Below are 13,881 nucleotides of genomic sequence, written 5' to 3'. Positions count from 1 at the left end.
ATGTCACTGATGTGTATATGTGTGAATATATGTCAATATATGTGAATGAAATAAATGCAAAGCAAAAACTTGTTATTTATAGGAGAAAAGATGATGATAATCTTGTTTTCAGTGCTTACTTACCACTTATAGTCACCTACATAAAGTTCATGTCACACCGTTTTGACTTTTCCATTATGTCAAATCAGTAAGATTCTGTCAGACACATTTATCGAGATAAGATATCAAATGCTCCCGCACTGTCCACGGATCATGGTAAGGAGAGTTCTCGGGACGTCATTTACCCGTACTACCAGAGGCCCGAGCTCTCGGGCGAATTCTCGGGTGATGACTCTCTACTCGAGATGCCTCGGTAATAGTACCGCACTCACCTGGGAATTCGTCGGAGAGCTCGGGCCTCTGGTTGTCCGGGTAAATGACGTCTCGAGATCTCTCTTTACCATGATCCGAGTTGTCTATTTACTATCCCCACCCGAGCTCTTCCGGGGTATCATTAAAGTTGGCCAAATCATGACTCATGAACAGATTTGCTACTTAATCTTGAAACTGAATGGAGGGGAAAACAAACCTAGTTTCCAAGATACCCCAACGTCCATTCCATCCTCCACAGTGGGCTGCACCACGAATTCTATGTTATTCCCCAAGATTTTCATTAACGATGAGAAGAAGCAAACAATTGCTGCAAAGGAAATTAGAACCCACCAATACAAATATAGTTGAAATAACCCACTCGCGTTATGAGTTTTCATAGTCAATTTTTTTTTACAAGTGTCTAGTTTGAAAAAATTAGAAATCGAATATAAGAAGTGAAAAATCAAATTTAATTTTTTTGATTTTAAATAATTTTTTTTTGAAAAAATTACATAAATATAATTTTTCAATAAGCAATAGGCCATCTGTTTTAGCCCGTTTTATAACGGGCCAATAAGCCCAGTTAATGCTCTTGTGAGTCCTATTTGGGCTACTCCGTTCCAAGGTCGTCCGCAAAACCCGGAGATTCTTGTAAAATTCGGAACAAGAGCGAGATCTGAAGTGTGAGACTCCAATGGCGGAAGATTTGGTTCTGGACACGGCGATCAGAAACTGGGTATTGATACCACTATCAGTAGTTATGGTCCTCATCGGGATCCTCCGTTACTTCGCCTCCAAGCTGATCCGTTCCGATCAAGTTCCCGACATCAAAATGGTCAAAGAAGGGTACTCTTTCTTGAATTTAGTTGATCGTTCCAGCAGCGAATTTAGATTTATCAGCTCTTTTTTCATTTTTTTGTTTATACCATCAGGCAAGTGATAATCAGGGCAAGGAACCTTAGGGCAGCAGCGAATTTTATTCCCGAGAAATCGTTTCGTGCTCGCAGATTTTATTTCAGCAACGAGGTGAGGAACTAAGAATTTTGATTTGGGAACTGTCTTTATGTTGGTTTTTGATGCTTTGTTGTCATCGAAGTTTCGCCTCTATGCTTCCTTTATCTCGTTTGTTTAATAAGCTAAGATAAGCTGAAAAGATTGTATTTTTATAGCATATGGTAAGAAATAAGCATTCAGATAATCATGCGAAAACAAGTTAATAGGATGGGAAACTAGAAATTGCCCGTCTCTCGAATTCAAGGAGTACACCGATCGTAGATTGAAATGTTGATTATGATGCTGAATGCAAATTTTAATGAATACAGCAGAAGATGTTTTGTATGTAAACGGCCACCATAGTACTTTTATCTAAGGTAGTTCAGCTCGTAGGAATAAATCTTATTGCTAGGCGGCAATGAGCTGTGTTTATTATTATTTTTTGGAAGGTAAAATATGATTTGACATTGCAGGAGAATGGATTATTGCACGTGCCCAAGGGTCAAGCTCAGAATCCGCAGGCTCAGATGTTTTCTGATCCAAATATGGCTATGGATATGATGAAGAAAAATCTTTCGATGATTATACCACAGGTGTACTTCCTGCATATTTGGATCTGAATTCTGTCAATTTCTAGGTGGCAAGAACTGTCATTCTTACCATCTTTATCGTCTTATTTTACAGACGCTTACTTTTGCATGGGTTAATTTTTTCTTCTCCGGATTTGTAGCAGGTTGGCTTTCTTTCTTTATTTTCTTTCATGTCCTCACTAAATTGAATCTTGCAAAATGATACCTTTTCTTTAGTTTCGTGCTTTATCTCTGATTGTAAGTTTCATGCGCATCATTTTTCTTTTTAGAATATTTAGATTCAGTTGTTTTGAGATTTCTAATAGTAAGATTGATTTTGTTTGGTCTCAAGAAATAGAAAAGAATGAATGCCATGTGTCATCGACTAGCATGTTCTTTTTCTCATCTTCTCGCGCGTAGTACTAACATGAGTAATTGCGCGTCTTGTTTCACAGCAAAGATTCCTTTTCCACTAACTCAAAGATTCAGGGCAATGCTTCAAAATGGTATAGACTTGAGCACTGTTGATGTCAGCTATGTTAGCAGTCGTTCCTGGTAACTTTTTACCTTGCTATGACCTTTCATATCACCAATGAAACACAGATTGTAGCGAGCTGTGCTATAGATTCTCACGCTGCTGAGTGGATCTGATGCTTAATTTTTCATGCTGCCAGGTATTTTCTCAATCTATTCGGGCTTAGAGGTCTCTTCAGTCTTATACTGGGAGAAGATAATGGTAAGTGTTTCTTGAACTTTAACTCCTCCTAATTCATGTTTTTTTTGCTTAGTTTTCTGTGTTGTAAAAATGGTTTATTGCCGGGTTATTCTTTGGGTATGATGCTGAATTAACACGAGTATTTGATTTTGATCAGCAACCGATGATACACAACGTATGATGCAAATGAGTGGTTTTGGATTTGACCCCACAAGGGTACACCTTTAATGTTCTGTCTTGTTCCCCAATTTATTTTATGAATGTCGGTCAGTAATCAGCATCAATTAATGTGACTGTCTTAGTAAATGTATATGCATACAATTGTGTCTTGATTTATTATCTTTGCGTATTGGCTCAGAGTTTGAGTGCAGAGAAAGATAACCTAGACATCTTTCAGCATGATTGGGCCCTGCCAAAATTTGAGCAACGAGCAGAAGCTGTTTTGAAGAAGCTCGTCAGCTGAGAAAGAATTAGAGTACGCATCACGAACAAGTAGTATTACTTCGTTGCAGCTTTTAATTTAGTTGGCACAGTTATTGCGAGTTGACTTGAGGATTTTAAGCTTCTAAACAGTCAAAATCTTATTGCATGTGTTCACTTCTATTGTTATGTTTTACTGATTGCTTAATCGCCCTCGTCATATCAAGAGGCCAAAGTTTATACCATCCTGGTTGAACCATACATTTAAAGATTACGCTCGAGCGAGCCTGGCCTGGTGATAGGAGGATTATTTCTTTTAATGAATATAACATTAAACGAATGGAACATACCAAAAGAAACGAGAGAATTTTTTTATTTGAACATTAGTAGTAATCAACATCTTTCTTTCTCTTAAAACTAAAGAGGTACGCATCTCAAGAGGTGATTATGAATGCCACAAATCTTCTACACTTGGATGGTTGGTGGACAGAGGGTCATTTTTAATCCCTTGGAATTAAGTTTGAGATGAAAAACATGGTCACACCTGATTGTGACAACCTTGGACTCCAATATTGTCACTTAGATTATGGGTCGTTGAGCTAAAAAAATCGGGTAGATTATTGGTTACACCATTTTAATTCTTCCTCTTTCTCCCCTGGTGATTTTTTATGCAAAAGTTTGATTTAAAGAATTCCCTTCTTTGAGGTAAAAGTGTTGTTATTAGAGTAATTTTTTTAGAAAAACTCTTAATAGTAATTTGTCAGAAATCTGGAAAATGAGAAAATTCTGCTTAACAGTATGTTTTGAAATTAAGGCCTTTTGTTATTTCTACAACAGCCATTGGTCCTCTGCCCGACAAAATGATGCATGCTTGTCGTAGTTGTAATGATTTCAAATTTGCACGGAGCTTCACTCGATGTGAATGAAAAACTCAGTCTATATCCTGATGTGTGTGCTTAACCTTCGGTTATGTTTTAATTTGACCTTTTTAATATGAAGAACTACAAATGGAAAGCATTGTCATGGTAACATATTTATCTAATCTCTAGGCCCAATCATCGATGTGTGGAATCTTGATTGACAATTGTACTTGTTGGTTTTGTGGTCCTCAATCGTAATATAATCATTAACTTACAGTTATCTAGTGTGTAAAATTCTTGATTTTACAAAAGATAACAAAATATGAATTCAACATAAGTCTCATAGTCTTGTTAAGTCAACATTTTATTTCCCAATTTTCATCTTATTTGGAGTCTTGAAATCATGTGGTAAGAATTTACGATAAATAGAAAGAAAATAAATGTTGTCTTCGATGACTTATTGAAAGAATAAATTGGGCTTATATATTGTTAATAAATCAAAATGATAACATTAGTGCAATAATTCAATATGAGATCACATGTATTAGTAGTGACGAATCGTTATGAAAATATCATATCAAGTGAAACGTAATAACTGTTAAGGACTCTGAAGTTAATATCGTTAGCTAAAGAGGTGGCTCTCACCAATATTCGGTGGGACAATTTTCCTCCCTTACTCAAGTAGCATCCGTACAATCGATCATTTACAATACAAGTTGAACTCACATTTTCGGACCGAAGTTGTCACGCCCTGAAACTCGGGATTTGACACCGGCGTTGTTTAACAATCACACAATTGAAACAATCAGCCTCGTAGCATAGTATAAACCGAAAACCAGTTTATTATTAATAATTTCTCAAAAAAACAATTGTCTTTACAACTGAAATAAAATAAATTTGCGGAAAAGTCAAACATCAAATTTAAATTTCTAAAATTCAAAAAAAATAATCTTGTCTACCAAATTCGAACATAAAATAATCACCATCCCCAAAATTGTTCAGATTCTTCTTCTTCTACCTGTTCTTCAGACTTATCTGGGAAAGGTTGTAAGGGGTGAGTATTTTGGGTATACTCAGTAAATGGAAGAATTATCGAACACCACATAAAAAAATTTCCATATTTTCGAAAATAACATATATTTACAGCATGCTTTTCATAATTGTAACACTGCAATTTTTCACCTTTCATGGTTTACTGACGTCAGTCCCTAAGTTTAATCCTCTAAGAGGGCGAGGCCATAAAACAGTTCTATCCATTGTTAAGGGCCATATGTTGGAATTCCACCCATTTTCAGGTAATCCTTACAGTGTCCTGACAAAAACGTAACAAGATTTACAAAAACGTAGGCGGTGTTCGACCGCATTTTTTTCTTTGAAAAGAAAAACACATGACCCAAAAATTTAAAAATTTAAAATTTGCCCACTTACCTTGAATTCTTGAAAGAAAAACGTGAATAGCTAGGCTTGCTTGTACAGGAGTTTTCGAAAATTCCTCTTCGGCGACAGCGCTTCGCTGTGCTCGAAAATTCCTAAGGAGACTAGAGCACAAATTTCGAAATTTTGTGTGTTTTAGAGGTGTGATTTTCGAAATTAGGGCCCTTCTATTTATAGGGGTTGGCTGCTATCGTGATCGAGAGTTATAGTGCGTTTGAACTGTGAATCAAATATAAAATCATGATATATCCGTGATATAGGTAGATATTCGAAATCTCCTTATTCCTTCCCTACCTAATTTTCGAAAATTTCATAGTGTATATTGCTAGATTTCGAATTCTAGGGATTTTATTATCTCTTGCTTGATCTTTTCTCCCGGTATCTCAATATCAACTTAAATCTTAGACATTTATCTGCTTATTTTTCAAAATTCCTTCTTTAATTTCTTAGATTGAGATAAATTTATTCCTACCCAACTTTCAAACAAATCATACTATCTAATTTTCGAGCTTCATAATTCTGCACACGATAAAATTATCTACACAACTTAGATAACCTTAAAACAAATATTATATTCTGAATGATTTAAATATTAATATCCAAGATTACACCATCCTAGTATCATCATATTAATAAAAGATATGATCACGATTATACAAAATCACGGGTTTTACAGAAGTCACGTTGTTCCGATGAATTATATACTATATTGTAAACTTTTTCATTGGACTCACTTTTCAGGTTGAAGCCACGTTGTCCAATGGACTAACCATCTAGTACATATATCGTTGTTCGGGCTCAATTCGTTTATTCATTCATTCATTTATTCAATCAGTAATAGACAATCGATAACTAGTCAAAAACCAATAACTCCATAAATTCAAATATGCATTACAATATGATCAATAAATTGTGATATGCACAATATGATGCAATATATGAATAAATCAATAATTTATAAACTTTAGTGTAAATTACAGGTCAAATGTCAAACTTTATTATTGAAAAAATCGGTAGGAAAACATCAACTCGGTAGCTTACTTTTTCATCTCAATTTCAATTAGAAGCCAAAATAATTTTTTGTAAATATAATCTGAGTGATTTTACACTGGTTAATACATGCAGTAGGTGTTGGAATCTTTCAAAATCATTATTGTCCAAACTTGTAAAGGTAGTTTCAGTTAATATTTTAAAAATTCATAATAATTAAAATACAAATCGAAAAATCATCAAAATTTCTAGAAATACCTAAATATAGTGCATAATCGTTCATAATTCGGAAATTTCATGAAACACGTCGGCGCGTGTGTTATATGTGTTATCGGAATTTTTACTGGATATGCGTCTTGTCATTTTCTACAACTTTCAGGTTAAACTTTTTCAAAACTTGACACAGATTAGTAGCAGAATTTGAAAAATTAGGATGACTGTCTTCTGGCGACTATGAAGCTTATTATACATATGTTTTAATTATATATTTATTGAAATGTTCTTATTTCTATTTTTTAATGTTTTATTTTATTTATTCCTTATTTTTATTTAAATTATATTATTTTGAAACATATAATATTTTGTAGTGTTTAATTTATTATCTTTTATTTGTAGGAAAATAAAAATCATTTCTTTGATTTATTATTTGGAAGTTTTATTTATTTCATTACAAACAATTTAGAAATCAAGTAGATTAATGTGTATACATATCAACTATTTTGTTAAATTATATAATTTTATTTATTTATTATTATTATTTATTTATTAAATTTGATTAAATATTTTTACAAACATCCATGATGATCATGTTTCGTAAATCATAGTTGGCGGATTCAGATAGTTCCTTCGACTTTAATTTTGTGGTATCATTTAGACCATAAAAATAATTATAAAGTCTTTATCATCATGAATTTTACTTGAAAATACATATCTTTTTAATGATATTGTATGTCAACTACTTTTTAAATAATTTTCTTAATTTTATATCTGTGGAACAGTATCAATTACTATTTTGTCTTGCTTAATATATATTATATGTAAATTTTATTAATAAAAGGATTATGATGTCTCCTTTTCATAGTCTATCTACGGGGACTTAATCTAGTAGTTAATACGCGTGGGTGTCACTAATTCAATCGTGGCTTCAACAATACACACAGTGAAATAGAAAGAATACGGTACAAGTGGGTGGCTTTTATTCTCCCGACAATCACACGTGTCTTTTTCCTATTTGTCCACGACAATATCGGCCCCACCTTGGTCAAGGGTTTCGTCGTAGAAAGTTGATGAGATGAAGTTGATAATATCTAATCATCGTGTCTGAGTAGATGACTTTATTGTATATTTATACAGTGAATGATCGTCCGCATGCCGCTTACCACCACTTTTTGTAACATTGATATTTACTTACGGCACACTTAGTCATCGTTTGGTTGGAAGGATTTTTAACTCGTCTAATCCCATGTTTGTTAGGATTTTTATTTAATCAAGTCAATCTTTCTTATAAATGATTAAGTTATATTAACTAGGATAAAATAATCACTCCCCTTAAGATTATTTATCCAACTCTTAATACATTATATTTTTTCAATTTTACCCTTCTTCTATATCCAAACTCACCATCATTTCCCGCCAGCGACCGACCGAATACCACCGCCACCGTCGACCACCGCCACCACCGTCGACCGCTGTCGCCGGCCACCACACTGACGGCCGACCGTCGTCGCAATAGCGAAAGGACAATTTTGTCAATTCATCAAAAGATTCTAAATTATCTCATTTTTAACAATCATACCTAATATAATATTATTTTATCATTATATATTATATTTATACTTCAATCATTTTCTTTATCATTTATCTCTTAATCATTTCATAATTTCATCCTTCGACTAAATGCAGTCTAACAGATAGCGTCGGAGGTTGCGTAAAAGAAAACACCCCAATTATTTATTCATATTATAAAATGTCATGCAAATGAACTATTTATTTACTCAAAGGAATTAAAGTAAAATTACCATGCAATAATAATAATGAAAGAAATTAATGCGTGTGCAGAAGTGATGAGTAAGATCCAGCGTGGCTTATGTAAATGGGCCTCATTTCCGAGTGAAAGCATCCGATAAATGGGTCCCGCCCAGATTCAAAATCTAGGATGACGGAGATTCACTTTTGGAATGGGAGATTATGTGTATATATTATATGGAAGTTTTATTTTTAGTGTATCTTAATAAGTTTATCAGTCGATTATTTTATTATAAAATAAAAAATTATTGACGAATTTTATTTTATTTTTTTCAAATAAAATATCTAATCGATCATTTTATACCAAACAAAATATGTGTTTGGTGCAAATGAAACATAGAATCCCGAGTTTTGGGAGCCACGTGAATCAACAGTAAGCTAATATTATATATATGAATTTATTATGGGGTGGACTGGTTGGTCTCTCGTGATTTTGTTTTCATATATTTTATATTTATTATATATTGAAATAATATAATTTTTTTCTTTCAAATTAATTTTTTAAGTAAAATATTTCTCTGATTTCGGTTAGTGCTGAAAATTAAAACTTAGACATAATAAATGATTATATACAAATATAAGTAGGGTAAAAATGTATTTTGAAAAAATATTAAAATATACTATAAAATGTTCTTATATTAATTCACTTTTAAAAATATTATAATACCATAAAGTTATTAGGACTTTGAAGTACTTTTAACGTGAACATAAAATCAGTACAACATATGAGAGAGTGGTGAAATAATAGTCGCCACTTGCTCATGCAATTATCAGTACAGAACAGTCCATCAAGAAAAGATAACGACAGGCAGAGTAAATTTGGCTCCACCATGTGTTGTCCGTTCAAAATCTTTGAGAGAGACTATATACATCTCCAACCACAAAATCTATTTTGATATAAATTTTATATTAAAATAATGCGATTTCTGTACCAAATACAACATTCATCTCCAACTCATTTACTTCAAATCTTACACCAAAAAGAACATTCTCGAAATTTTCTTTTTATTTTACTTATGAATTTTATTGTTATATTAATTTTTTGTATTTGTATTAAATTATATTAATTAAAAATCATGAAAAAATTATTTTTAAAATATTAATAATTAAAATAAATAAAAAAATATTTTAAAAATCAACAATTATTAATTTATAATTTTTATGATTAAATAACTAATTGTTAAAATAATAAAATAAATATTATATTATTATTTAAATACTATTTATAATTTAAATACATATATTCATAATAAATGCTGCTCTATTTTGGCAAAATAACGCAACCCCATTGGAGATATATAAGCTGCAGGAGATGACCTTATATAATTGAATCTTGAATTCGTCTCAGATTTGAAATATTGATATAAGATGATTTACAATTTATCGACAAAATCCCATTCTTTATAATATATATAGGAATTGCATTTTTTTTATTTGTGTTTACTTCTTTACGATTTTGATTTTCTATATTATCAAATGTTAATATAAGTCTTATTACATTCGATTTTTGGCAATTTTGGTAATTTTCATTGACGGTGTTAATATGACACTGCACATCAGCGCCATGTAAGAAAAAAGATACACAAATATACATGACTAAAAATGTAGTACACATATATTTATATTTATATTATATACAAACCTTAAGAAATTGAAAACAAGGGTGACGTGTAATTATATCATACGAATATGTTTTAAAAAAGTATTAGAAAATTTCAAAATTTTACGCATTCCACGTCAATTGGATGAAAGTTTTGTCCAAATTAAATTAGCCAACCGCTTGGTCCACCAAAACTTTACATCCCGATCTTGATATGCCAACTCCGCTAATAATGCTTATCGCTCCCGAAACTTGTGCTTCATTTCTTTATTTTATTTATTTGATTTGATATACCAATGATTTTTCATCCCTATAAATACCCATAGAAATGATCATCTCTCATCACCCCTTTAGAGAACATCACTCGTAGTGTTTCTCTTCTTTTTTTCTCTAGTTTTCACCACAGTTTCACTACTCTCTTCTCCATTTAGTTGTCTCTCGTTTTCCAAAACACAATGGCCACAGCTGAGGTACCCATGCATCATATGTGGTTTCTTGAACAAGTTCTTTATCTTGAATTAAACTTTTCAGATCTTGATAAGTGGGTGGGAATTATGGAGTTTTAGTTGATAAATTTTGCATCTTGTGACGCTAAGAGATGTATCAAACTGATTATTGCATGAATATGTTTGATCTGAATGATATTCTTTGAGTATTGAGTGTTTAATCATATTGCATCAATCAAGATTTGATAGCTTTCTTGATGATCCATTAGCTAGCTAGATCTAAGTATATATATACATATTGATGTTTGATTTCCTTTATTTTCTACTATATATATTTCAAGAACGATCGATATTTGATCTGTTATCGGATTAAGTATAATAAAAAAAAACAAATTAAGACTTGGCGCTGGATTTGTTTAAAAATTCGAGCTTCGCTTCGAATTAAATCCATCGGGTTAATTCTTGGATAGGCACATGAAAATAATACAATAATTGTGAAATCTAACACTCTTGGGAAATGATATCCGAAACGTTTGTTAATCATAGGTGACAGTTCCAACACCGGCGGCAGAGAGAGTAGAGAAAGCAGTCCCAGAAAATGATGAGGAGGTGGATGCCGTGCCACCTTCTCCGGAGGCGCCGACCGAGATCGAGGAGCCAGTAGTGGCTGAAGGCGTGGAAGTACCACCAGAAAACGAGCCGGAGGAAGCCTCGACAGAAGAACCAGCTGAAGTAGTTGCTGCTGAAGAGCCTGCAGAGGAGGAACCAACGCCAGAAATAGAAGCTACTGAGGAGGTGGTCTTTGAAGAGCCCGTTGCTGTCGAAGAGACTCAAACACAAGAAGCCTCCACCGATGAACCGGAGGCTCCAGCACCGGAAGAGGCCGAGGCGGTTGGAGAAGTTCCGGCTGAGAAAGTGAAGATCGTGAGTGAAGAAGGTTAATGCAGTGTTCGAGTTCTTTTGGTTATTATATAAGCTGCGTGCCAGAGTCTATGGAGTGATCTGGTGTCTACTTGTTTCTGTCATTATGTTTGTTTGTATTTCGCGTCTTGATATATTAATGTTAAGGTTTCTTGTATTGGTGTTTTTGAAGCCAAAATCATGTGGAATGAGTATCATCTCATGAGTTGTATTGTGCTTTTATCTTAAAATGGGTTAAGAGTGCGAATTTTTCTCTATTAAAAGTTGAGTCCCGTTATATTTCTTAGATCGTATTTGCTGGCCACAACTAGTCCAAATAATCAGACGTAATTTAATTATAATCACGTTTTTTAGATGTCGTGTTAATCTCAAATGAACCCATTTTCAATCCGGAAGTATTTGATGGAATGTGGTCACAGCTAGCATGGATCAATGAATCAGATATTATATCGATTTCGTGGTTTGTATTTCTATCGAAATATATTTTGCTGAGCAGATAATTCCTCATATTATATATAAGTTCTTGGATTTTTGTTGTTACGCAAAAGGAAAAAATCAACGTGTTTTGTATTGATTTTATCGTTTGTACTTAATTTTTATATGAAAACACGTATGGTTAATATCAAATTTTGTTTTACCTATTTTAATACTCAAAAATCATATATATCACTATCAGATTTTTTTCCGTCACTCATATAAAGATTTTACTTCAAATTTAAATGATAGAGTACTTTTTTCTAATGTATTTGGTCTGTTGGTTGATTATATCATCCGTAAACTTGCCTGAATTCAGCCGTTGTACTAATTACTGTTCAAGTACCTTTACTAAAATGATCCCAAGGTGGTGGAGCTTGGGTGCCGCTCCAACGTACGAAAAATCCCAAGGTGGTGGAGCTTGGGGAATACGTTGTCCACGAACATAATAAGCTGGCTCAAACTCATTGATCGAAGGAGCCACGCAAGTGGACGACAATGGGTTGAATTTTATGCTTGTGGTGTCGGCCAAGAATGTGAAGAAGTCGCACAGGTACCGGGCAATTGTGCATGAGCAGCCGTATAGACATTTCAGGAACCTTACTTCTTTTACTAATGTTCGAGGTTGATGCTCTGTCGACATGATATGGATTAATAAATAAAATGTTCTGAAAATAATTTATAAATCAATAGAAATTTTTTATTTTTCAGTAAAAATACAAAACGTTCATCAGTAGCATTAATTAATTATTAACAATATATATTTATAATGTATTGTTTGTGAACACTGAATAATGGCATTTGTCGACCACTAATAGAAAAAACAAAAGATATACAAATCAAAGCCAGTCGCATGGATTCGACTCCCCCCAACAAATTTTTTTAGGACAAACATGTCACACGTGATTTATCTAAATAATATGATTTGTAAATTATTGTATTAGTCGAAATTAATCCTATAATTTCGAGTCAACCAAATATAGGATTTTTGCATGGTAAATTTAATGATATTAACTCCCAAATCAAAGATTTGAATACTCTTCATTAAATTCAGTAATCGTAATCTAAACTTCATCTAAAGCTTATCTTCAATGAATATTGAACTCTGTGTATTTAAGAATATGTTTTGATATTTAAGAAGACCTTGTCTTGTTATAATAAGACAATATATTCTCAGTAAAAATAAAACTTAAATTAAATAACCCAAAATAATGGGTATGTATGTCTTGTTTACACACGTAGAAATAAATGCAGTTTTCCGTGTGCCCCAACCGTCCCCATCTTGATATTTCAGGTTTCCCGCAGATTCGTCATCTTCAACATTGCACGGAAACATGGCGCTCAAATTTGGCTCTCTTATCCTCGCAATCCTCCCTATCTTGGCGGCTTCTATTATGTATGAAGCCTCCGCCGCTTTGGGAGGCGGAAGAGGCCCCGCTCTCGGTGGTTGGAAGCAGATCGAGAACCCCCAAGACCCGCAGGTGTTGGAGATCGCTAAATTCGCGGTGGAGGAGCACAACAAGCAGACTGGTGCAGAATTGCAGTTTGTAAAGGTGATCAATGGAGAGACGCAAGTGGTTACCGGTACGAATTACCGTCTGGTTATCTCCGCTAAAGAAATCGGGGCCTCGGCGCTGAAGAATTATGAGGCGGTTGTCTGGGTGAAGCCCTGGCAGAAATTCAGGCAACTCACTTCTTTCGTAGAAATTAATTGATTGATTGATTTCTATGGCGGCAATTGGATTGATGTTCATCGCGTATATTTGATGAACTTTTTATGAAATAACGTTTGGCTTGATTTATTTTCATCTTAGTTTAAGATTGAACGTTGCTTAATGTGTGTAATTAATTACAAGTGCTGCAAACTTAATGAAACTTCTATCTATCTCACAATCTTATACAAGATCAATTGACGTAATTGAAATCACTAAAAAATAAGAGATGCATAAAAAATTATGCGCTCTCTCGTTTTGATCAAACGATATCAAAAGTATTACCAAATGATATAATCAAATAAATAATATCGCGAGATTTATTGGCGGTGTTCATTTATTCAGGCTGTTTTTGCAGTACCCATCACAGG

General features: G+C 33.3%; 3 protein-coding genes across 4 annotated transcripts in view; all 3 read left to right on the top strand.

Moving 5' to 3' along the window:
• LOC140978145 (uncharacterized) overlaps positions 1-11,587 on the top strand; it is a 91,375-nt gene extending 79,788 nt beyond the window's left edge. The window contains exons 2-3 of one of the 2 annotated variants that reach the window (XM_073442965.1): positions 10,342-10,427; positions 11,013-11,587. In XM_073442965.1, coding sequence (XP_073299066.1) covers positions 10,413-10,427; positions 11,013-11,345 — 348 coding nt within the window. In that variant the 5' untranslated portion in view covers positions 10,342-10,412 and the 3' untranslated portion in view covers positions 11,346-11,587. Of the gene's footprint in view, positions 1-10,268; positions 10,428-10,949 lie in introns of those variants that run through there. The other variant, XM_073442964.1, reaches the window with a different exon arrangement.
• On the top strand, positions 947-3,256 carry LOC140978624 (uncharacterized). The gene is made up of 8 exons (XM_073443805.1): positions 947-1,197; positions 1,284-1,377; positions 1,818-1,937; positions 2,029-2,077; positions 2,369-2,468; positions 2,588-2,649; positions 2,786-2,844; positions 2,987-3,256. Exons 1-8 carry the CDS (start codon positions 1,046-1,048, stop codon positions 3,089-3,091), a joined length of 741 nt encoding a protein of 246 aa, XP_073299906.1. The 5' UTR covers positions 947-1,045; the 3' UTR covers positions 3,092-3,256.
• Positions 11,588-13,036: 1,449 nt separating the features above from the next.
• On the top strand, positions 13,037-13,691 carry LOC140979281 (cysteine proteinase inhibitor 1-like). Its single transcript, XM_073444624.1, has one exon. The coding sequence runs from the start codon at positions 13,133-13,135 to the stop codon at positions 13,511-13,513; it is 381 nt and encodes a 126-aa protein (XP_073300725.1). The 5' UTR covers positions 13,037-13,132; the 3' UTR covers positions 13,514-13,691.
• Positions 13,692-13,881: the final 190 nt, after the last annotated feature.

The sequence above is a fragment of the Primulina huaijiensis genome, chromosome 6 (genome assembly GCF_012295235.1).
Source record: "Primulina huaijiensis isolate GDHJ02 chromosome 6, ASM1229523v2, whole genome shotgun sequence".
NCBI lineage: Eukaryota > Viridiplantae > Streptophyta > Magnoliopsida > Lamiales > Gesneriaceae > Primulina > Primulina huaijiensis.
This window is presented reverse-complemented; position numbering and strand designations above follow the sequence as displayed.

Coding starts and splice junctions, on each gene's coding strand:
- LOC140978624 (XM_073443805.1), top strand. CDS start 1,046: ATGGCGGAAGATTTGGTTCTGGACACGGCGATCAGAAACTGGGTATTG. Junction 1,378..1,817: donor GATTTTATTTCAGCAACGAG/GTGAGGAACTAA, acceptor TTGACATTGCAG/GAGAATGGATTATTGCACGT. Junction 2,845..2,986: donor TTGGATTTGACCCCACAAGG/GTACACCTTTAA, acceptor GTATTGGCTCAG/AGTTTGAGTGCAGAGAAAGA.
- LOC140979281 (XM_073444624.1), top strand. CDS start 13,133: ATGGCGCTCAAATTTGGCTCTCTTATCCTCGCAATCCTCCCTATCTTG.